The 25,265-nt window shown below is 32.8% G+C and overlaps 3 protein-coding genes and 1 long non-coding RNA gene across 4 annotated transcripts; 1 reads left to right on the forward strand and 3 right to left on the reverse strand.

The window, feature by feature from the left end:
• Positions 1–1,027: 1,027 nt before the first annotated feature.
• Positions 1,028–1,879, reverse strand: LOC148698146 (uncharacterized). Its single transcript, XM_088690262.1, has 2 exons — positions 1,823–1,879; positions 1,028–1,720 (listed from the first exon to the last, which is right to left on the reverse strand). The coding sequence occupies exons 1-2, from the start codon at positions 1,877–1,879 to the stop codon at positions 1,028–1,030; spliced, it is 750 nt and encodes a 249-aa protein (XP_088546388.1).
• A 133-nt stretch (positions 1,880–2,012) lies between these two features.
• Positions 2,013–4,526, reverse strand: LOC148698147 (uncharacterized). Its single transcript, XM_088690387.1, has 3 exons — positions 3,902–4,526; positions 2,417–3,785; positions 2,013–2,325 (listed from the first exon to the last, which is right to left on the reverse strand). Exons 1-3 carry the CDS (start codon positions 4,524–4,526, stop codon positions 2,013–2,015), a joined length of 2,307 nt encoding a protein of 768 aa, XP_088546513.1.
• A 6,864-nt stretch (positions 4,527–11,390) lies between these two features.
• LOC137715421 (MLO-like protein 6) lies at positions 11,391–21,145 on the forward strand. The gene is made up of 15 exons (XM_068454751.2): positions 11,391–11,777; positions 11,904–11,961; positions 12,238–12,494; positions 13,612–13,728; positions 13,837–13,897; positions 14,450–14,538; positions 18,060–18,134; positions 18,380–18,474; positions 18,600–18,649; positions 18,959–18,999; positions 19,111–19,284; positions 19,647–19,682; positions 19,797–19,864; positions 19,964–20,024; positions 20,353–21,145. The coding sequence occupies exons 1-15, from the start codon at positions 11,655–11,657 to the stop codon at positions 20,809–20,811; spliced, it is 1,764 nt and encodes a 587-aa protein (XP_068310852.2). The 5' UTR covers positions 11,391–11,654; the 3' UTR covers positions 20,812–21,145.
• Positions 20,967–22,674, reverse strand: LOC148698148 (uncharacterized). Its single transcript, XR_015960886.1, has 4 exons — positions 22,542–22,674; positions 22,411–22,442; positions 22,260–22,327; positions 20,967–21,103 (listed from the first exon to the last, which is right to left on the reverse strand). It is a non-coding gene; the product is annotated as an uncharacterized LOC148698148 (long non-coding RNA).
• Positions 22,675–25,265: the final 2,591 nt, after the last annotated feature.

The raw sequence follows: 25,265 nt of genomic DNA on the forward strand, positions 1-25,265 counted from the left end.
TTTTTTGCGATTTTTTTCGTATACGATCTCGAATTATATACAAACATTTTTTACGGTTGGATCGTTGAAATTAGTTTCGTAGAATGCGTATCTCGAGACATATTATTACATGCATGTTATAAAGGCGTGCGTATATTGATCAAGTGCAATGTAACATTCAGGAAACGCAGCCTATTCATTTGTACTAATTATGTTATTGTTAATTATTTTATAAGATATATGTAAGATAAGATGTCTACCTAAAGCACATGTTTACCTTATAGAACTCGACTGATCATAAAATACTTGTTGTATCAGTTTTTAATCAAGTCAATTAATTAACAGTTTGGGTGTTTTACGACTTGAAATTTATGGCGTACAATACTAGCATGCCTTAAATGATATTATTCACAACATTCGTAAAGTTCATGTCATAATACTTGCACATAATCTAGGATTCACGGCATCACTTTTGTGCAAGTTATTAAATAAAAATATTTATGGCGAAAACATTGTGTGTCGTATTTAACAATTTACACGACGTACTTTCCTTCTCTTTTAAGGCATCGTGTTATGTTGTAAAGTGAATTTTATATATATTTAGGTCCCTACCTTTTATGGCACGAATCATCCATTCTGCCAAAACTCATATCGACACCTAAATCTTCCACTCCCAGACACATGAGACAGCCGTTTTTCTCCTAATGTACCTTGCGTCGAAATAGGCTACGATTGCGTCGGTTAAAACCGACGCCAAGGCTGACACACATGTCGTATTGCGTCGAAATAGGCTAGGGTTGCGTCGGTTAAAACCGACGCCAAGTCTGACACATCATATTGCGTTGGTTAAAAGCGACAGAAACCAAGAAAAAAAAAAAAAAAAAAAAAAAACAGAATAAAACAAAGTCTAATTAGATGAACATAATAAAACAGAATAATAAAAAAAAAACAGAATAAAACAAAGCCAAAAGGATTATATGTTATGATACGATATCATAGCATACAAAATAAAACAAAGTCTAATTAATACAAAAAATAATTAATATATTTATTCCCTGTCATCATCTGTTAGCTCTTCATCGGTATTGGCATGATTAACGAACCCGGTAGGCAATGCTAATGATTCAAGAAAGGGAGTCTCTTCCACGCCAACCCTTGTATGGAAATTTTCATTATCAAAAATTCGATCATCCAAGTTCGGCGTGGCATAATCATCAATAGCATCACTATCCTCTAATACGTCAAATAAATCTCTTGGCTGAGTTCGAACAACTACGTGCCAATCTTTTTCAATCGTGTCCTCCACGTAAAATGTCTGTAATGCTTGTGATGCTAGTATGAAAGGATCCTCTTTAAATCCCAATTGATTGAAATTCACCATAGTAAATCCATATTGATCAATCTTCATTCCTCGTGGACTTTCACTATTAACCCATTCGCACTTAAATAACATCACAGCTCGACCCCTATCTCCTGCTTCAGTAGGACCGCAATATTTGACCTCAAACATATCTACAACTCTGCCATAGCAATTTACTTGCCCAATTGCTCCAGGAACATTTGCAGGTACAAAGACACCACAATTTTGATTCTTATGCTTATCATCCACAGATTTTATACGAAATCTAAATCCATGAACAATGTGACTTTTGTATCTACTCACAACCCTACTAGGATAATTAGCTAGCCAATGCAAGTCTTGAGATATCAATGTGTCATTAGCATCATATCTTGAATTCATCTGTAATAAGTATGAAGATAAAAATTGACAGAATAACTATAAACATGTTATAATTAAAATGCAAAACAATAAATAAATAATATGATTGTTATATCAACTCACATGTTGCTTGAACCATTCTGGAAATTCTTTCTTGCTTAGCTCCTTAATTTGTCGCATAGTTAACCTTTCTCGACGATGTTTAGTTTTCAAGAATTCTTCATGTTGCCTACACAATTATGTCCAATTTAGATAATTATTTTTTCAAAGTTAAGAAAACCAATAAAACATTAAGACGTATGATTAAACGTTCTTACCTTCTAAATGGGCTAACTTCATCACAATTATTTAGAATGTATCTATGGCACTGATCAAGAACATTTAGATCGAGCTCCACATTTTCTCCTGAACCCATATAACATCCTTTCGAGTCAAAAATTGATAACCCACCAGATACTCCACGTCCATTACCATCTTCATTTCGGCCTCTACGGGTACGACGAGACTCAACGTCTGTAAGATACATGGAACAAAATGACAAGCACTCATCCACCAAATATGCTTCAGCAATAGAACCTTCAGGACGACCCTTATTACGAACATAGCGCTTCAATGTTTGCAAATACCTACAATTATAAAACGAAATACAAATTATTATAATTATTAATTAAAGTTAAGACTACAATTGTAAAAAAATTATAAAAATTTATTCATTACCGTTCAATTGGATACATCCATCTATATTGAACAGGCCCTGCAAGAGCTACTTCATCTGCCAAGTGAACTGGGAGGTGCACCATTATATCAAAAAATGCAGGAGGGAATATTTTCTCAAGTTGACATAATGTCAAGGCAATTCTTGAATTCAGTTGCTTAAATCCTTCCTCAGACTCCTTCTTACTACATAACTGTCTGAAAATTGCACTCAACTCTAATAAAACCATAGTAACAGCTTTAGGCAAAACCGGACGTATTGCAAGCGGGAGTAACTGCTGCATTAAAACATGGAAATCATGACTTTTCAACCCATGTATTTTTCGTTCATTCACGTGCACACATCGCGACAGATTTGATGAATATCCATCTGGGACCCGAATAGTAGACAATACTTTACAAAACGCAGTTTTTTCTTCTCTTTTCAATGTGAACAATGCTGGAGGTCGAAATGTTCTATTTCCTTCTCTACGTGGGTGTTGACTATGTCTTATGTTCAAGAATTCAAGATCTGCACGTGCCGCCAATCCATCTTTAGACTTTTCTATATCTAGCAATGTTCCCACCACACTGTCACATATATTCTTCTCGATATGCATAACATCAAGATTGTGTCTAATCAACAGATGCCTCCAATAAGGTAGTTCATAAAAAATCGATTTCTTCTTCCACTGACTGTTACTACTTGTATTGCTCGAAGCTCTTCTTCTGCGTTGGCCAACTGAAGCATCTTTGTTTGGTTTTCCAAAAGTAAATCTCAATGTAGAAAGTTCTTCGAGACATTGTAAACCAGTCCACTGCCTTGGTGCACTACGATGCTCTCGACGACCATTAAAAGTGATGGTTTGCCTTCGAAACCTATGATTATCTTCAAGAAAACGTCGATGCCCCATATAACAAATCTTGCGACTCGCTGGCAAGTAAATAGATTCTTTATCATGCATGCAATGTGGACAAGCTTTATAGCCATGTGTACTCCATCCTGACAACATTCCATAAGCCGGAAAATCACTTATAGTCCATAACACGGCAGCCTTCATCGTAAAACTTTGGTTGGAACACGCATCATAAGTGGGAATGCCCACCTCCCACAACTCATTCAGCTCGTCAATCAATGGACGCATGTATACATCAATCTCTTTACCAGGACTGCGCGGTCCTGGTATTAACAAAGACAATAACAAATTTGGTTGCTTCATGCACATCCAAGGTGGCAAATTATAAACAGAAAACACCACAGGCCATGTGCTATGATCATTCCTCATTTTCCCAAAAGGATTAAATCCATCACTGGCCAACCCTAATCGGACATTTCGAATTTCTGACGCAAAATCCGGATATAAATTATCCAAATGCTTCCATGCGGGAGAATCTGAAGGATGTCTCATAAACTCATCCTTAGGACATTCAGTTGCATGCCATCTCATATGTTCAGCCATATGCTTCGACATAAAAAATCGTTGCAATCGTGGTTTTAAAGGAAAATACCACATAACCTTAGCTGCGACCTTTTTCCTCGAGCTTTTTCCTCAGGCAAACAATCCCCTTCAGGCAACATTCTTTTAATTAACTCCAGTAAAGTGGTGAAGATCTCGTCAGGCATTCCCGCTAAACACTTGATCTGATACAATCTTACAACTGCTTCCAATTTCTTAAACTCCTTACAACCTGGCCACAAATCTTGATCTGCCTCTTCAAGCAACTTAAAAAAAGTCTGCACCTCTTCTGGACGCCCTTCCCCAATAGGGGGTTCAGTAGATGGCCCAACACCTTCTTCTGTTAATGGTTGGACAAATACATCATTAAGAAAATCATGCATGCCAATCATCTCATCTCCTGTTTCTTCTTCTCCAATTCCCACATTTTGCTCTCCAATGTTTTGCTCGCCATGATGTCGCCAACAAGCGTTTTTATAATCTTTATCCATATCATACAATATGAGATGTTCAACAATGGTGTTCCTAACAAAAGTATATCGATTACAACATCTTTTGCAAGGACATCTAAACTTATCAGGACCAACACCATTTGCAACTGCTTGATCCAAAAACAAATTAATTCCAGTTGTATACGCTTCAAAATTGCGGGGTATTGTCAACCAACTCTTGTCCATATTTTACCACTTTACGAAGGTAAAATATTACGTTGACACTAAGATGCCTACAATCTTTCAATCCCTATCATGTAGGCATAACTATCAAAATTTTCAATTTCTATCTTTCACCCCTCGAATTCTATCACGATTGCAATCTTTTAATTTTCAACACCTATTATAGTAAAAACAAATTAAAATAACAACAAAAAGTTATCAAAATTATGCTCATCTAATCCATTCTAATAAATAACAACCAAAAGTTATCAAACTTATCAAAATAACAACAAATTCAAATAACAATTAGAGTGCAAAAAAAATTAATTAATATATTCTTATATTCCTAAATATTATAAATTTAGGTTATATTCTTATATGAAAGGTTATATTCTTATATGAAAGGATATTCTTATATTATAAGTTTAGGTTATATTCTTATGAAGGGTTATATTCTTATATTCTTATATTCCTAAATATTAGAAGTTTAGGTTATATTCTTATGAAGGGTTATATTCTTATATTCCTAAATATTATAAGTATAGGTTATATTCTTATTAGAGTGCAAAAAAAAAAAAAATTAACATAATATATTCTTATATTACTCAATATTATAAGTTTATGTTATATTTAATATTGTTAATTTAACATAAATGCTTATAAATATTATTCATTCCATTTTCTCATAACAATTCAAATTATGTTCATCTAATCCATTCTAGTAAATAACAACAAAAAATTATCAAAATAACAACAAATTAAAATAACAATTAGAGTGCAAAAAAAAAAAAAATTAACATAATATATTCTTATATTACTCAATATTATAAGTTTATGTTATATTTAATATTGTTAATTTAACATAAATGCTTATAAATATTATTCATTCCATTTTCTCATAACAATTCAAATTATGTTCATCTAATCCATTCTAGTAATTACCAACAAAAAATTATCAAAATAACAACAAATTAAAATAACAATTAGAGTGCAAAAAAAAAAAAAAAAATTAACATAATATATTCTCTCAATATTATAAGTTTATGTTATATTTAATATTGTTAATTTAACATAAATGCTTATAAATATTATTCATTCCATTTTCTCATAACAATTCAAATTATGTTCATCTAATCCATTCTAGTAAATAACAACAAAAAATTATCAAAATAACAACAAATTAAAATAACAATTAGAGTGCAAAAAAAAAAAAAATTAACATAATATATTCTCTCAATATTATAAGTTTATGTTATATTTAATATTGTTAATTTAACATAAATGCTTATAAATATTATTCATTCCATTTTCTCATAACAATTCAAATTATGTTCATCTAATCCATTCTAGTAAATAACAACAAAAAATTATCAAAATAACAACAAATTAAAATAACAATTAGAGTGACAAAATTAATTAATTCGACTAAATTTTTATTAATTTAACAAAAATAGTAGAATTTTATCTAAGTGCTTAAATTATAATTTTTAAATAAATAAACTTGTGTATTATACAATTTAAAAATTAAAGAAGTTAGTGATACATACCTGATTTGTTGAAGAATTTGGACGTCAACAATTCTTTATGTACTCAACCAACTCAAATAAATTTCCTACAAAAATAAATTGTAACTAAAAATTAAACATAAGAGGAGAAAATAAAATTATTATAAGCAAGAAAAACTTACTGTTGTGAAGAGGAACAAATGAAGTGTGAAAACCAAAGGAGAAAGCTGAAAGAGAGAACACGGGAGACTTTGTAAAAATTGGAAGAACGAACAAGAGTGCAAGAGAAGAAAAAGAAAACACGGGGGAGAGGATATAAAGACCATCAATGTGTCGCTCACAAGCGACACTGGTTTTCAAAATATACGTCGCTCGAAACCGACGCAGGATTTAAAATATTAAAAACAATAATTAGTGTCGCCTAGAAGCGACACCCATATATTAAAAATAATAATTAGTGTCGCCTAGAAGCGACACCCATAGTTCATGTCGCTTAAAAGCGACACTGTTTTATTTAAAGCGACGCCAGTACTTAAAAATATTAAAATATATGTCGGTTATAAGCGACACTAAATTTTTACGTCTGTTTAAAAGCGACAGAGAAATTTTATGGCGCTTATAAGCGACAGTAAATACGACGTCATCTTCAGTGAGTGTCGCAAATCTCTTTTTCGCCACTATATAATATTAAACCGACGCAACAACTGACACTATTAGGTCCTTTTGTAGTAGTGCGGCACTGGTGGCACTGATATTAGCTACTTATGGTTACAAAATTTCTGATCCCAACTTGAGCCAGTAATAAATAGAAATAAATTCCACATTGTACTAAGTCATAATTTTTTAGATCTCATCTTAAAGAAGTTTACCTCCACATAGTAATAATTGTTAATAAGTAAAAATTATGCAATGTCACAAATAAAATTTTAACATAAACTAAAATATTTCTCTAAAGTTGTTGGGACAATGCCTTTTTTGTTAGAGTTGATGTCACGTCTTTAAGTTTGCAGGTACGTAATACCTTCTTAAGATTGACTGAGACACCTTCCTATTGAAGCCAAAGTATTTATAACTTCTCAAGCATGTTTATAAACTTCTAGGCGTGAAATTTTTGTATGCTTTTAGAGATTAAGTGTCTATCTTTTTCCATTGTTACATTTTAAAATTTTGCATGCTTCTTTTGCGTCTGTTTACTTTCCAGGATAACTAGTTCAAAAAATTATATTTTTAAAACTACACCTCTACAAAGTAATAACCTCCTTATAATAATAAAATTACGGGGGACTGAGTTAGGTATTCAAGTAGGAAACAGTTTAGAAATATAAATGTTTTCTTTTTTTCTTTTCTTTTTTTCATACCAGCAAGGATATTTTATCTAAGCTAATTCAACGTGTGAGTAAGAGATTCAAACTCATATCCATAAGAGATAGCACATTTATTCTAGCCACTATGATTATGCACAAGTTTGCTACATTTCCTATTTTGAAGAAGAATGATTTTAATATATGTAAGTTGTGGTAGCAAAAATTCACTGCCTTCAATTTTGACAAATTTGTACCTGCAAGACAAAGTCATGCCGCCCACGAGGTGGGGGTGGTTTGGCCAATTGATTCCCAACGCCTAAGTCAGTTTCTCTAACAATAGAGAATTTAATTGTGTATCAGAAATTGGTGGAGATGTGGTATTTATAAGAGTTAGGTTTACCACATGTGTCAACATCCGATTCACTAAGATGAGTTATCCATAGGATGGATGAGGAAAGAATTATCAAATATACTATTTAATAAATAACTATCGGGATTATCTTAGAAATATTCTTGATTAGATGTGACTGTGATTCCTTGTTTGATGAAGTCTTCAATTAGGAAGGCATAAAAATAAGATTTAGTAATTAATTCTATCTTTAATACCTTTGACTTTTTCTCCCTTGCCATGGGTCGGAGAACTTGATGAGGTTGTAGTCAGCTACTCTTGTTTTCAGGAGGGTTGAACTGCTCGTGGAGCGGAAATGAGCCTTGCCAATTTAATGAGAGCATTCTTGTCTTCTTCGAGAAAAAACCCACATAGCAAGTCCATAATTTTTCGGATTATTTTTTGCCCCGTACAAGTGTAAATTTTTTTTTCCCATCAACTGTATGGTTCTTTTTTCCCTGGTTTAATTATTTTTACTTTTAGTTGCCTCATATACCTAATTATGTACAGTTCTTATATATAGCTTGTATATTTTTTTGGTGTTATTATATATCATGCCTGGCTTCCTGGAAGCTCGAAAAGAAGACATGGCAATCATCAAGTCGCCGTTAGGAGAAGCCTAATGCATAAACGGTCAAATGGTCAAATGGGCTAAAATTCTAAATCAGTGTGCTTTCGACACGGTCATTATTTTGCATGGCATTTTCTAAAATTCTAGTACCAGACGTATGGGACAATGCTAATCATTCGTCTAAATGAACCTAGACAAACTTGGTTAGAGACTTCAGTTTCTTTCCTGCAACCTTATGTTTGTCGGAGCTTCTTTCCACCCATATGTTCGTAGACTAAAACCAACCAGCTTCAAAGGCAACCAAATTGGCACTATGAGATCAGTACTGTAATAGGATACGAGAGGGAGAGGCTCTCCAAATTTCTATTAACGTTGTCAATTATAATTTGTTATACTTAGTATTTATGGCGATATTCCATTCTGATTAATACCTGCATTCTTCCAGGAAGGGAATCAATATATTTTATGCCTTATGAAAGACGCATTCTCACCTTTTTCTTTTTTTTAGTCAAATGATAGATTTATTAGATTAGATGTTAGAACCGTTCAATTTCTTAACTTCATTTGAAGATCATCCCTAGAAAAAATTATTTAGTCATCCAAATGTATCAAATAAATAAACAATTCATATGAATATATGTTAATCGGTACTCACACCATCGATTTGTTCTATACATTTGGATGTATAAATTGTCACATCTCGGCCCGGGATGGATCACTTTCCGGGCCTGCTCCACCACCGTAGCACGATATTGTCCGCTTTGGGTTTACTATTCCCTCACGGTTTTGTTTTTGGGAACTCACGAGCAACTTCCCAATGGGTCACCCATCATGGGATTGCTCTAGCCCCCTTCTCGCTTAACTTCGGAGTTCCTACGGAACCTGAAGCCAGTGAGCTCCCAAAAGGCCTCGTGCTAGGTAGGGATGAGAATATACATATAAGGATCACTCCCCTGGACGATGTGGGATGTCACATAAACGATGCTCGATTCGAAATATTTTTTTTGTTAGAATGATCTTAGAATCCAAGATCGTGAAACAAACAATTTTCTCTGATTGTTAAGTGGAGGGGCTGGTTTGGCAAAAATACATTTTAAAAGGTAGTCACGTGGCCGCTCACATAACAATTTAACGAGGATATTGACAGATTTTTTCACAAAAATACCAAAATAATTTATGATGAATAAATTCAAGGACCATTTTTATCGGTTTTCAATGTTAGAGACCAAAGTAAGGGGTCATAACAATTTCATAAAGCATTTTGGCTAATAAGCCCTAAAATAAGGGGCCTCGTTGGAGGAAGGTTTTAAAAGTGTGGTGAGTTAAAATGGCCACACAAGAGTTTGTAATGGTGAAATTAAGAATGCGTCTTTTGGTTTGTGTGATTTCTTGGGTACGTTTAGTATGTTTGACTTATATACACACGTTATTGATGTTTTTATTAAAAAATTAATCTTAGAAAAGTAATACCCAAGCTAATTATCACACTGTTGTATTCCAGTATCACCCAATAATTTTTCTTTTACTTAGATTAAAAAATTAAAAATTTACTCAAAGTTTTCGTCATGCATACGTTGGAAACTGTTGACTTCCGTTATATGGAAAGAGAGCTTCTCGATGCATATTTAGATTAAAAAATTAAAAGAATTTAAGGTTATCTCCGACAGCACAGAGCATGCACAATGAGAAAACCAGTGAGCTACATTTTCCACTTTTATTGTTGATTTACTGCAAGAAGTAGAATCAATCACTATGTATGAACTGTGGATAAAGAAAAATATTATTGTAGGTATATGCAGAAAATATTCAGGACATACCAAGTCAATAAATGTAGACAATAATTTTAAAATTATTTACTTATATATGCTTCATTGACTTGGCACTTGTTCTTTGATTTGTTAACCCCCCCCGTCAGCCTCATCAATCAGTCAATTAACATATACGACATAGGAACCATACATTTCTATGGAAAAGGATCCGGCTTTGAAATTATTTACATATATATATGCTTCATTGACTTGGCACTTGTTCTTTGATTTGTTAACCCCGGTCAGCATCATCAATCGGTCAACTAACATATACGACATAGGAACCATACATTTATATGGAAAAAAGGATCCCTTTCTACAGGATCCTCGCCATATTATTTTTCATGAGATCCTAGAGATTATGTGATGGTAATCGTCCATCGTACATCGTACGGTTAGAAATTATTTTAAAATTTAAAATTTAAAATTAAGAATAAATAATATCTAACAAAAACTAACCGTATAATATACGATGAACAATCACGATCACGAAATTCCTAAGATTCCAAGAAAAGGATCGCGGATCCTTTTTCCATTTCTATTTCGTTTGTTCTGTAAATATAGTATATTATCTTAATTCGTCAGGAGGCCAGAAATGTCATCTACATGTCGTCAGTTTTGGACCCTTGGATTGGGATCCAAAGGTTTGGAAACAAAATGAATTACCAAATTCCTCATATTAAAGAAATTTAAGCTGGGGGTTGACTGGGGGAGTGATTAACGGTGTTTGTCAATATTGGAACTAACTTTTTTTTTTTTTAATTTTTAAACAAACGATATTATCTACATTAAAATGATAGAAAAATGGGTTAAACCTCATAATGAATTAGCAATAATGTGGTTCAAATTCATCTTTGGTGTGAATCGTTTTTTATAAAAATAAAAAATAAAAAATTTACTATTATTAGGAAGAGGGAGAGTTCAAAACTATTATAATTTAAGAGAGGGAAGTTTTGAACCGACGACGCGCAGGTAGAACCTAACACTTTATTCCCTTGGATATTGGACCACATGCATATTGTAGCCAAATTTTAAGTTAAAGTTAATGAGGGTACGATACTACTTAGTATTATGATTTAGTAGCATTTTCCTTTACTTGTAAGTAAGAAATCTTAAGTTTCGTCTCCTATTATGAATTTGATACTAAATTATCAGGAATGAATCATTGCGTAACGGAACCCAAACTCATACTCTTTCGTGTACAAATACAGCTATATGCTAAGAAACAAACATTTCAAAACAAAATATGTTAAGAAAAAAAAAATGAAGGGAGCGAGTATTAATCAGTCAAAGGAATCTGTATTTGATTTTTGTATCAGGTCAAGGACTCATTCAAGTCACTCTCTCTCTCTCTCTCTCTCTCTCTCTCTCTCTCTCTCTCTCTCTCTAACGCGTCCAAAAGTCCAAAACCATCCGCTGCACTCGCTTCTATTTTTCTTTCTTTAGGATCATTTCAACTGCACCCGCAACCTCTATATTACCTTCATCTGTTCATTTCACATCTTTCATGATATTTGATCACTTGGATTTTTCCAGTCCATTGTTCATTGTCAATTGGGCAACTTAATTCAGAAGCATGGCAGGGGCAACGTCAGGAAGGTCATTAGAGCAAACGCCAACATGGGCTGTTGCCGTAGTCTGTTTTGTTTTGGTCTTAATTTCTATAATCATTGAACATATAATCGAACTTATAGCAAAGGTAAAATCATACTATAAATGAAAGTTCATTAATTCGGGTTTTCGGACAGACTTTCTGTTCTTCAATTAGTTAATTCTCCTGGGTTTTAATTTCAATATTACATATATTCTTTCACCATTTTTGCAGTGGTTAAAGAAGAAGCACAAAAGAGCTCTTTATGAAGCACTGGAAAAGATCAAATCAGGTAACACATGTCGAATCATAGACTAACTGATTACGGAAAATGATTTATGGACACCACTTTTTTCTTTCTGCACATATGCGGTCCATTTTTCGTTTCTTGATTCTTTGATTTTTTTTTTTTTTTCTCCATCAAAAGGCTATAAATAATCCGAGTTGTCCAAGAGGAGAAAATTGGTGTTGAAATCATTTCCCGCTCATTAATTTAGTGAGAGTTAATATTAAGAATATTGAGCTAATACATATGTTTTGTTTGTGTTTTTGTTTGTGGTGTAAATAGAGCTTATGCTATTGGGGTTCATATCCTTGCTCTTAACTGTGGGACAAGGACCAATATCAAACATATGCATATCACAGAAAATTGGCAACACTTGGCATCCATGCGGCAAGAAGCAAGAAAACAAATTGAATAAGAAAGAGAATGCGGAGTATGAGGATGAAATCCCGGGTAGGAGATTGCTCTCACTGTTTAACGAGACTGGCGGTGGCGCACGCCGTGTTCTGGCGGCTGCTAGCACCGATAAATGTGCAGCAAAGGTAGGAACTATACGAATGTCCATCGCTTATATATTTTAATCTACAAATTTTCTATGATTACAAAGAAAATACAATTATGAGGATTGCAAACCAAAGAGGAGTGTATTCAATTGAGATTTTGAGAAATTTTAATTTTTTTAATGAATCTAGGGGTATTGAATCAGGATTTTAAGTTATTCTATGAAATTCAATGTGTATTTAATTAGAATATATAAAATAGTTTATTACAATCCTTAAAAATCCAGATATATTCAATTAAGATTTTAAAGAAGTTTATAACATTCTAGGTGTATTCAATTAGAAATTGATTTTAAAGAATTTGAGAAAGTTTAAGAATTAGAGGGAATTAGAAAATTTTCATAGTGTATTTTAAGCATCCACAAATCTCACCTCTTCCCATGAGATTTCGAGGGAATTGAATCTAAATTTTATACGGAATCTCTACAAATCAATTAAGGGAGGTGTATTCAATTGAGAATTTGAGAGACTTTAATGGATTTATAAATCTATGAATTTTTATAGAGTTTAATTGATTTGTAGAGATTCCATATAAAATTTTGATTCAATTTCCTCGAAATCTCATGGAAAGAGGTAAGATTTGTGGATGCTTAAAATACACTACGAAATCTCTCCAATTCCCTCTAATTCCTCAACTTTCTCAAATTCTTTAAAATCAAGTTCTAATTGAATACATATGAAATGTTATAAACTTATTTAAAACGCTAATTGAAATACACCCATATTTCTAAGGATTTTAATAAACTATCTTAAAATTCTAATTGAATACACCTTAAATTTTAGAGAATCACTTAAAATCCTGATTGAATACCCATAGATTCATCAAAATAATTAAAATCCCTCAAAATCTCAATTGAATACACCCCTCCTAAACTTCATAAAAATCAATGGATTTATAAATCCATTAAAGTCTCTCAAATTCTTAATTGAATACATCTCTTTAAAATTTTCGAAATACCAATAACAGTTTTCAATGCAGATTAGAAACTAATTAGGAATGAAGTAAACACATTAATATTGTTTTTTTATAGTTTAAATATCGATATTGGTTTATAATATAGGAATTAAGGCTCATAGAATGTCAACTCAAATTTTGCAGGGTAAAGTATCTTTTATATCTGCGGATGGTATTCATCAACTGCACATTTTTATCTTTGTGTTGGCTGTTTTCCATGTCCTTTATTGCATCCTCACCATGGCTTTAGGAAGAGCCAAGGTACGTAATTTCTCATCAATTCATTCACGAATAATTAACTATTTCTCTTTCTCTTTTTAATAATTCTTTAATGGTTAATCAATTGATGATGACTACGTGTGAGTTCAGATGAGACGTTGGAAGCGGTGGGAAAAGGAAACAAGGACAGATGAATATCAATTTTCGCATGGTTAGTACTGCAAAATAATAATATTTGAGAGCCAAATTCTAAACAGCAAATTAATTAAATAATTAATTATTTAATTCTTGTAGTTCTCTAAGACCATCTCTAATAGTTGGATTAAAAGTTAAATATTTTAGTATGGAAAATTTAGCTTTTAGCCCGGAAACAACTTTTCTACTCCAACCGTTCTGGCCTAAAATTTTAGTCCGGGATTATTAAAGAATAAACTTTGGCTATTTTTTTCTTAAATTAAATTTAAAAAAAAATAAATATGTAGATTATCGTAAATTAATTTTATGAACATCTTAATCTAAAAAAATTTAAATTCCGATAAATATTGAAAAATCACTAAATTTTCCACAAAGCAAGCCAACTTTTACTAATTTTTCAACCCTGGGCTAACTTTCAATTCACCAACTTTTCAACATCAAATTTTCAATTCACCAACCATTCAACACCAAAGTTTCAACTTTCACCAACTACAATACATGAAATCATTCAGAGTCAGTGAGTTATTTAATTATTTGATATTTGTTTCGTTTGTTGCGTGTATGACAGACCCAGAGAGATTCAGGTTTGCAAGGGACACATCTTTTGGGAGGAGGCATATGAGTTACTGGACTAAAACACCTTTCCTTATGTGGATGGTAAGGGCTCTCTCTAATTCCTTTTTCCTTTATGAAAAATGAAAGTATAGTACTTATCACTTTGCATTTTTTGCATGCATGAAATGCATTATTTTTTCCATATCAGATTTGTCTGCGAAATGATATTACGAACATATTTTTACGTACTTACAAAAAATTGTTACGTTGAAGTGTTTCAAATCATGAATCTATCTAGTCCTAACTTTTATTTTGTCCACCTTCACAACTAGACTAATCCTAGTGGCTTACGTACTTACCGTTCTTGTTTATTGCAGCATGTTACTTTTTTTTTTTTGTTTTTTGGGTGAAAAAGTTAGCATTCGCCACCAGCTTGACTTCGACATTGACATATTTTTATTCATTTTCTCATCAAACACTACACAATCCAAATACTTAATAATTGTTAGATACGTGCAAACTTATGTTAATCTTATGATTTGATCAGTGGTAGTCAATTGAACAATCCTTTTCACACGACATAAAAATAAAAACAATCCTTTTTCAATTTTCATATGTGCACAAGATAATAATATAATAATCTGAGTTTTTTTTTTTTTGTTTTTTTAACAAAAAATAATATCTACATTAAGGGAGTGGAGGGAGTGGGCTAATCTTTAAATGGTATTGCCATAATAATATGGTTCAACTTCACATTTGGCTAGAATTGAGCTTAAGACCTCTCACTTACAAGTGAAGATGAATACTACTAGCCTATAATTTGTGTCTCTAGTATCACAAATAGGCTTATTTTAAAAAATTACAAAACAAAAGATTTATCATCGAAGGCGTCTGAATGTACAAGGGGCTCATTTGAAAGTGTTTATAAAATGACTGAAAACGTTTTTGGTGAAATTAATTTTGGGCTTCAAAACTATTTTCACCAAAATCAATTTTAATCATTTTAAAAACACTTTAAAAACGAGTCCTAAATTGACATGGAGGTTTTCAGTTTAGTAATAAAAAATTTGCAACAACGAAAGGTCAACTGATCTCGCTCTCAAGATATACAAAATATAGTACTGTACACCTCTTCAAATTTAACTTTGATAATGTGCATTTCTATAAAATAAACGTAGTAATATGTAATGCACGTCAGAATTTTAACACATTTTTAAAGAGTGGTTAAGACTATATAGGATGTCGATTATTTGTTCTACTTTCCTGTTTTTGTTTTTGCCTGATTGTTTCAGTACATCTTCAACCATACAAACCCTAATTCACTATAATACTTCTCTTTTCTAAATTTAAATTTTAAGAAAAGAATTCGCGCTGCCTACCTAATTTTGATCAAGTGATTTGGAGATGGGAACATCACTATACAAATGTTTTCTCTTATAAATAACATGTCATTTAATAAGGAAATTAAAGCTGCCAATGAAAGTGACCGTGGCATGGCCATTGGAAATTAATAGAAGTTTGATTGGTTAGGAAATTAGGTGAGTCGTGACCCTACCCCTTCAATAATATTTTATGGAAATTTTGTCCAAGCCACTTGTCCTTATGAGAGTAAAGGCGTGCCATTATATATATAATTATATAAGCGATAACAAACGGAAAGAAAAAGTTAAACTAAGAACCTCTTATACATAGATAATATTTTTAACTAACTGAGTTACAAGTAAGATAATATCATTGTAATTAAGTACTAGTAAAATAAATTTAGATGCAACGGGTGTATACACTAATTCTCTTTCTCATGTACGCTATTAATAGGCAATACTTTATAGCATTCACATTTTTATAATGTACCATTTCACATTTGGTATGTTATCAAACATACAAAAGTATAAAAATATTGTAGGTGTACTGTGTAGTGGTGTCCTAGCGTGCAGAAGATCTCTTCTAAAATTATTTTAACATGCAAGAGACATTCACAAAAGACAAACACCAAGATTAGCTGTCTCTTGAAGTGGTTTTATATAAATGAGTGGTGTGAAGGCGCTTTTTGATGCTTTTGTGGGGTGCCACGAATGTGAGAGATGATTTCAAATCTCAATATCGTTCTGGCTTTTGAATTCAATATAAGGATGCAGACCCTTCTAGATATTCGGAAGTAAACGGAAACTAAGATCTTAATAAGTGTTTCTGGATACAACCTCCCCCGTAAAATCCTGCATTATATATCAGTCAAAAGGCAAAAAAAAAATCTTCAGACCCTTCAAGGTTGTAAATTTCACAAGGTGCATGTGATTTGCTACCTGTCTACCCGCGTGTTGGCGGTGGGGCATGCCCTATTAATCTGAGGGCGTAGGGTTTCCGAACTTGAGAACTTAAGACGTACTTAAATAAAAAGAATAAAATTGTACAGTTTTTTTTTTCTTATAAGATATATGGGTATAGTCATGTTGGTACTCTGATTCAATATTTTTTTCTTGCACTCTGAATCGAGCGTACTTCAATTCTTATAAGTACATTATGAATTGAGTATTTTATAAATAAATTGTTTACTTCTAAAGTTAAAACTCTCAAACACTTTCAAAATCGCTACACTAAGATAATCCACTAGGGTTTAGAATAGATTAGCATTTTAATTAGATGCCAAATATTTGATAATAGATCATCCTATTACGAAATCCATAATAATATTATTCTTCTTTTAATAATGAGATTGTATAAGAAACCTTTGGCTATACAAATTGGCTTCTTTTTTCTAATAGTTTGACTTTTACAAGGGACACCTATATTTGATTTTGTTCATATTTCACGAAATTGTGACCTATAGAAGATCATCTTCTTTTTTGTTAAATATATATTTAGTTTATTAAAGGGATTTTTATTTTGAAATGGGTTTATTTAAGTATTGACTTTAGACTAACTCCAACTGTGGGAGTAAAACTTAAATGGTAGGTTCTAAACTTATCCAAACTTGCTCTAACCCTTGGGGCAAATATGAGTTTTAACTCATAACTCATTTCAGGAGCAAATTTAGCTCAGGATTTCTCATGGGTTAGTGGAGTTGGCCTACCATATATGTGTATTTTTTTTTAGTTTTATATTTATAAATTCATTGAATCCAAGCGTTAAAATCTAATATGATCAAATTCAACGGTAAAAAAAAATAAAAAAATCTAACAGTCCAAATTTAAATCCAATGGCTAAAGTAATTACAAAAAAAAAAAAATTCTTTTATGTGTTTCATAATCTTTTTATACTACTGTTCCAGGAGTTTTATGGTGTCGGTTTAGTGATTTTTCAATATTTATCGGAATCTAAATATTTTGAGGTTAAAATGTTCATAAAATTAAATTATGATAGTCTATATATATATATATATATATATATATTAAAAGGTTACTTTAAGAAGAAGAAAAAAACTATCCTAAATACATTCTTTAATAATTTCGGGTTAAAAGTTTAACTCAGAAGGGTTGGAGGAGAAAAAATATTTCTAGGTTAAAACCTAAATTTTCTAGGTTAAAAAATTTAGGTTTTAACCCAAGGGTTAGAGATGGTCTTAGGGTATTTAAATATTTTTCACACGTTATTTTGCCTTACCCTCCATTTATTTTATACTATTGCAGGTTTGTTTTTTCAGACAATTTGTTAGGTCGGTTCCGAAAGTGGATTACTTAACCTTGCGGCACGGGTTTATCATGGTAAGTGCTTTATTAATGTTATTAGACAGAACAATAGTGATGAAATTCCAAAAGTTCTACACAAATTGAAAAGCAACTATATTGTATGGTACATAGACAATCGTACAATATGTGAAGAAAAATGATGGTGCTACGTTTTGCCATGGGATAATATAAAGTTGTGACAGATAATAATAAAACATGACATACATTAGTTTCGATAAATTGTAAGCCGCAACCAATAACATTGTAAAACAATATTTCAGGCACATCTGGCACCCCAGAGCCATAAGAAGTTCAATTTCCAAAAGTACATAAACAGATCACTTGAAGAGGATTTCAAGGTGGTTGTGGGAATCAGGTTAGTGATTTGGTGTTTTCTTCTAGTTTTTATCCTTTTTATTTCACTGTGAAAGACTCGATCATGTTTCAGATTGGGATTTGTTGAAGTAAACTTTAATTTTCTTAATTTGTTTCAAATTGCAGTCCTCCAATTTGGTTCTTTGCTGTGATATTCCTACTCTTTAATACACACGGTGAGGAAACATATATAATATTTCTCATATATTTCATCACGTCTTCACCTACTAAAATGTATATGTTCACTTTAAATTCTAAATTAATGTTTCAAATTAATTACATCATTTGTCACTGAATACTACGGTCTACTAGTATTCATCTTTACTTGTTCACTTATAAGTGAGAAGTTTTAAATTTGATTCTCGCCAAGACGAATTTGAACCACTTTATTACTAGTTCACTCTCCTACAAATAATATTGTTTGTTAAATAAAAAAAAATTAATTACATTATTTGATTAAGCTTTCTTGAATTTCTTTTGGACAGGCTGGTTTTCTTATCTTTGGCTACCGTTTGTCCCGTTGATTGTAAGTAAAATCTCTCCCCTCATCATAATCTACCAAGTAATTGTAATATAATAGTGGGACCACAAGATGGATAGATAGATCTAACGGTTTAAAATGCACTTGAACTTTCAGATCATTCTTTTGGTGGGGACCAAGCTACAGGTGATCATCACAAAAATGGGTCTTCGAATTCAAGAAAGAGGAGAGGTTGTGAAGGGGCTTCTTGTGGTTCAACCTGGTGATGATCTCTTTTGGTTTAACCGCCCCCGTCTCATTCTCTATCTCATCAACTTTGTTCTCTTTCAGGTACGTGCCTTAACAATTTTAACAGTGTTTTCTTTTTTGAACTAATGACAGCGTTAGTGAGTTTCCATCTGCAATTTTATGAGAGTTTTAAGTACTCAAATTTATATTAACATGAACTTAATTCATTTCCAAGGTTACATGATATATTGAATACATTTGATGAAGTAATTACTTATAATTGATTCATTTCCCTATACTACTTACTAAACTAAACTCGATGTAGAGAATTGTAGAGTAATTACAATTGATCCATTTTCCGATTTCAACTTACTAAATTTAACTCAATCTAGAGATTTGTGGAGATGAGAGAATCTCGCTAACATATACTGACCCCTTTTGCATCATCTTTTTGTCAATTTCAGAATGCCTTCCAGCTTGCTTTCTTTGCATGGAGTTGGGTAAGCTACATCGTCCAAATTCTTAATTAATTTGAGATTTATTAGATAAGTAAATAAAAAAAGTGAAGCAGTATACTAATTATCTGATGAATCTCTTACTTTTTGTCATTTCAGTATGAATTTACCTTGAAATCTTGTTTTCACGAACACACTGAGGACGTGATCATCAGAGTTTCAATGGGGTGAGTCTCACTTCTTCCTTGGCCTTAACTCTTAATTAATTCTTAGTTTCCTAACCGTTTAAATTGTTCTAACACACAACCAATGGTGGTGATTTTCAGGGTCCTCATACAAATTCTCTGCAGTTATGTCACTCTCCCCCTCTATGCCCTTGTCACACAGGTAATGATCTAATTACATGACATGAACATCAATTCATAGATTTAATTGAGCAACCCTGTAGTTTTAATGAGAACCTAATTGATGTAATCTGTGAATTTGCATGATAAAATGACTATTTAGTCGTAATGACATTCAACTTCACTTTATTAGAACAATCCTGAATTCTAGTCGTATGATCATGAATGATTTGTCAATATATGACACTCGTTCTTATGTATTATTGCCCAATTGAATCTGAATCGCACATATAAACCTGTTTTCCCTATATCAATGACTGAATTAAATAAATCTTGAAATTAATATTGACTCTATATGTTGATTTGTGCAGATGGGCTCAACCATGAAACCAACCATATTCAATGAAAGAGTAGCCGCAGCATTACGGAACTGGCATCACACGGCCAGGAAGCACATAAAGCAGAACAAAGGCGCCGTAACCCCAATGTCTAGCAGACCAGCCACTCCATCCCACCACACGTCCCCCGTCCACCTCCTCCGGAACTATCGGAGCGAAGTGGATAGTTTCCATACATCACCAAGAAAATCAAATTTGGAGGGTGAACGTTGGGCCAACGAATCGCCCTCCCCCTCACACCACATCCATGTAGATGACACTTCATCCTCTTACCACCACCATGAGAGGGTTGATGTCAATGAAAAAATCTCGGTTCATGGGGAAGCTACTACAACTAATACTAGTACTACTACCATGGAACCTGCTCAAACACATGTAATTAACATGGGACGGTCGAAAGACTTCTCATTTGACAAGAGGGAAAGTATATAATAGGATGCAAATTTTAATGCATTGTGTATCATCATTAGAGATCGACATTGATTGGTGATAATATATGATGATAGCAAGGACGATGGCGCAATGATTGGAGAAAATGGAGATACTTGAAGCCATAGATTTTGCATCCTACTTTTTATAATAATGTTATATACATATATGTATATATGTATGTATTACTACTTCGTCTATCTTCTTTGATTTGCTTCATATTTGGCAGGGATAGAGATACACATACAGTACATTGTTTCCATTGTTGTTACTGTACTATGTTGTAGCATGTTTTCTGTAAAATAGCAAAAATAAAGTAAGGAAAATTTTCACACAAGTAATGAGTAAATGAAAGGGAAGAGAAAAAGCAGAAGCCAAAAGCAAAAAGAAAAGAAAATAAGTCAGCAAACGTGCAGGAAAGAAAAGAGAAATAAAAGTGAATAGAGCTTACAAACATACATTGCTTTATCACATTTTTTTTTAATATTTCTTTTGTCCTACCATTAATTTTTCCTGCCATAAGTTGCTTATTAATATTTTTTTGTCCTGCCACCAATTTTATTATCTTTTTCTGGACCAAAAGAAAGACTTGTCGTGCCACGCAGGGTTTAACTCACATTTTTTTAGATTTTTTTACCTTACCATCAGTTGTTTTATCACATTTTTTTAATATTTTTTTTTGTAAGAATTCTCATAAAAGCAGTGCAGGTTATGCCAGGTGTACCTCACATTTTTTAACATTTTGTTTGTCTTACCAGCAGTTGCTTTAAAAACAGTTTTAAACGGAAAATTATAATCTGAGTTGTTTTCTTTTTGTAAGAATTCTCATAACCCTGAACAAATATAAAAGTTTACTGCAAGCTTACAGCGAATCGGGTCACATTCTCCTTCCTCTGCAAATAAACAAATCAAAATTCGATGCCGAAAACTATTTTAAAAAATATATATAATTGTTGTTTTGCTTTTCTTTTAAAAAATATGTATACAATTTTACACATTTTCAAATCTGCATATTTTTAAGATCATGTAATTTTTCAATAAATTTATTAGTTTGGCATTCTCAATCTAGGCTTTCAATCCAAAAAGACTAAAATCGTTATCTTCACAAAATCAAAGATTGCTGGTTGTCGTCGCCATAGCGTTTCCAATCATATTGTCATTTTGGATAATTGTACAACTTTATTAATTGCAATGTAAATATTATTCAATCACTCACAACACACCATTTCCATTTTTCACAAAAAGCAGAGACCCATTTTTCATTATTTATTGAGAAAAACTATTTGCAAATGGCCAAAACTGAAATATCCAAACAAAAACCACAAAAAACTCATATGCAAACAAAACATGGTCCCTCCGAAAAAAGAAAACGAAAAACGATTCCATCCAACAAAAGATTCAGGAAAAAGGAAAAAAATGATATACCTTGATGAAGGAAAAAAATGATATACCTTGATGATAAAGAGCTTGCAAAGCCGCAGAGAAAAACTGGAAATTTGAGCAACAACTTTTGCTGCAACTAAAAATTAAAGCAGATCAGAAAAGTACACCAAAAGCTTGAAAAAAATTAAATCACACACAATAAAAAAAATAGAAACTCACCGGTAAACGTTTGATCGTATCCTTAACTTTTTCTGAAATAAAAAATCAAAACACATTAGAGAACCACACATAAACTACGGAAAAAAAAAATAAATTGAAATCCCATGTGGCAAGAAAACCAAATAACTCACCAAGACCCACAGCACTAACCCACAAAATCAGCCAAAAGATACAAAATAGGGAAAAAAGCTAAATCTAGGAAAGAGAGAGAGGAAGAGAGAGCGGACAATAGGGGAAAAAAGCTAAATCTAGAAGAGAGAGGACGAGAGAGCAGACGGGTGGAAAAGAAGAGAACCAAACGTAATGGGGTAAAAATTCGATTAAAAGCAGTCAAAAGGAACTGAAAAACGAAGAGAAAGCAAAAAGCGGCGATCAAAGATGCGTGGAAGTGAAGGGCACAACCGTCCTTTAACTATGGAAAGCAGGAAAGATAACTAACAAAAGGAAAAATTTTAAGGGCAATTTCGCCATTTCACTGTTAATGAACAGTGTTAAGAAACTAAGTTTAAGTGTATATAATTTAGTGCAAAAGTGTAAGAGATTATTTTTTAGGAAAACTAATGAAAATAGTTTAAAAACTTTGAGTTTTAACGATAAGGACAAAATAAAAGGTAAAATGAATAGTATCAGGTTTGACTTTTTAGTGTAAAAATATGGTTTTTCGTTAAAGTGAACAGTACCGTGAATTTTTCGTTAAAACTCCCTTGTTTTTTATGTGAACTGTGCAATGGATTGAACCAGAACTTTCTTTACACATATAATATAAAACTTTTGTTCTTCATTCTTTCAGCTTTTCTTAGTAAGAAAACAACATCAAATACTAAAAGTTAACATGATATTAGAGCAAGTTGACTCATGTGTGAAGTCAAACGGTCATACGTGATTCACGTTACCTGATTTGTAACGTGTTTGACTTAAAAATTCATCATAGTGAGAAGGCGTGCGAAGATACGAAGGTAAAAGAATCATACGTCGGTAAACAGAAAAATCCTTGTGGGCTAAGGATTATGATTTTTTGCTCATCAAGTATAAGATTTATTATTCGCTAGGGATTAGTTTTTATTTTTATTTTTTTTTTCTCTTTTGCTCCAATGAATAAGAGTCTTGTATTGGTTATTTTATAAGTCAGTCACATTGTAGTAGACGGATTATGTAGTTATCTCACCAAATTTATAGGTATTATATGTAGTTTTATATTTTGTTTGTTTGTCGTGCTGAATATAACATCCCACCAATGCCTGAATTCCACCTCAAAGACGACTACATTTGGAAACTAGCACAAAGGCTAATCCTCAATAACCCTAGTGTCAGTTTGTGTTCACACCCCAAGACACCAATTTTGCCGTCGTGGTGACATCCAAAACAAAGTCCGCGCAAAACGACAGTCACAGCTGCCTTAAAACGTTTTAAACCAAACAACCCCTGGTTTTTCATTGTTTCCAGCGGCTAGCTGCTGCTTCTTCCACACCTTTCTGCCCCTTGTTTCTTTCCTCTCTCTTTATATAAGCTACATCCAGTGAACTTTTGAGTTTAAAAAAAAAAAAAAAAAAGAGTAAATATTGAGTTAGGAATATGGAGGTAGCTGAGGGACTTTTGGGAAGGTTGGGCAGGCAGTGCTATGCAGTCTTGTGTTTGGGAGTTGTACTTGTGATGGTCACGCTGTTTCACTACGTCGGCGCTGAGGAGGAATCGAAGGACCCGAAAGAGCGCACCAGGCGGCGTCTTCGTGCCGCTCACGGTCCATTTTTTCGTCCCAGCAACCTGCATATATAGCTTACTTAGGGGTTTTTTTTTTCGGCAAATCAAGCAGTGAATCACTGAATCAGATCTTCATAGGTATTTATATGTTATATATATAAAATATATGATGGCTTTTTGTTCTTGTAATTTTGTAGGAACAAGTCTGTATAGTTTTAACTTTTTCGTTGGTGGTAGTGTAACTATAATTATTGGGTCCTATGAGTAAGTTTTTGTTAACAGAGTTTGTAATATTCCGGTTTAAGTATTGATTTGGTTATGATAAAATCATCATTGAAGCTCTTTTTATGCAGTTACCTGTTACTGTACTCAGTCCCAAGGTCGTTGAAGTTCTTTTTTGGTCCAGAGAAGTTTCATTACAAGAAACAAAATATTACATAAGCCCAAAGAAAATACAGAAGCACCTAATTAGTCAAAGCTCAATAACAATAATTACAATCTAACTCAGGCCCATAAAGATTATAAAAAAAAAATAAAAAATAAAAAAACCCAAACCAAAAGAAAACCTACATCTCTCCAGCAAAATATTATCCAGTCTCCGCCACCAGAACACCAGGATGAAAAGAGACTCGGAGAGACCAATAGGCAAGGATAGGGGCGAAAGCCCAACATACACATTTGGTCAAACGATGGATCCGAAAGGATCCTCAACTCCCACATTCGTGCAACCCAAATTCATCTACCATCCATCGGGTGATGGGGGACGAGCCTGAAAGGGGAAGAAGTAGTGGGTAACTCTGCAGTGAGAGGGGAGATGAAAGTAGAGGTGTATTAGTGTCTCGCTCACCAATCCGAGAACGTTAAACATTTGTCGTGAGTTCGACATTTAGTTTTTGTCAATCATGACTCTAATTCAAAATGTCTTTCGTGCGTACAAAAAAGGAAGTGAAATATTGCATATCAAGAGGTCATAATAGATTGAGAGTCACGTGGATAGCTTAATTTAAAGGGGAGAACGAAGTCTTCAAAGTTGAGAGTTTAATTCATCCATAAAATGGTAAAAAGGTTTCTAACATGCCAAGTTAAGTGAACACCTTTGTAGTGAGTGTGTCGTCTCTTGACACCCCCTCTCACATGTGTTGTTGAGCACGAATGAA

This window comes from Pyrus communis, chromosome 3, assembly GCF_041283825.1.
Source record: "Pyrus communis isolate YQ-2024b chromosome 3, ASM4128382v1, whole genome shotgun sequence".
In the NCBI taxonomy this organism is placed as follows: domain Eukaryota; kingdom Viridiplantae; phylum Streptophyta; class Magnoliopsida; order Rosales; family Rosaceae; genus Pyrus; species Pyrus communis.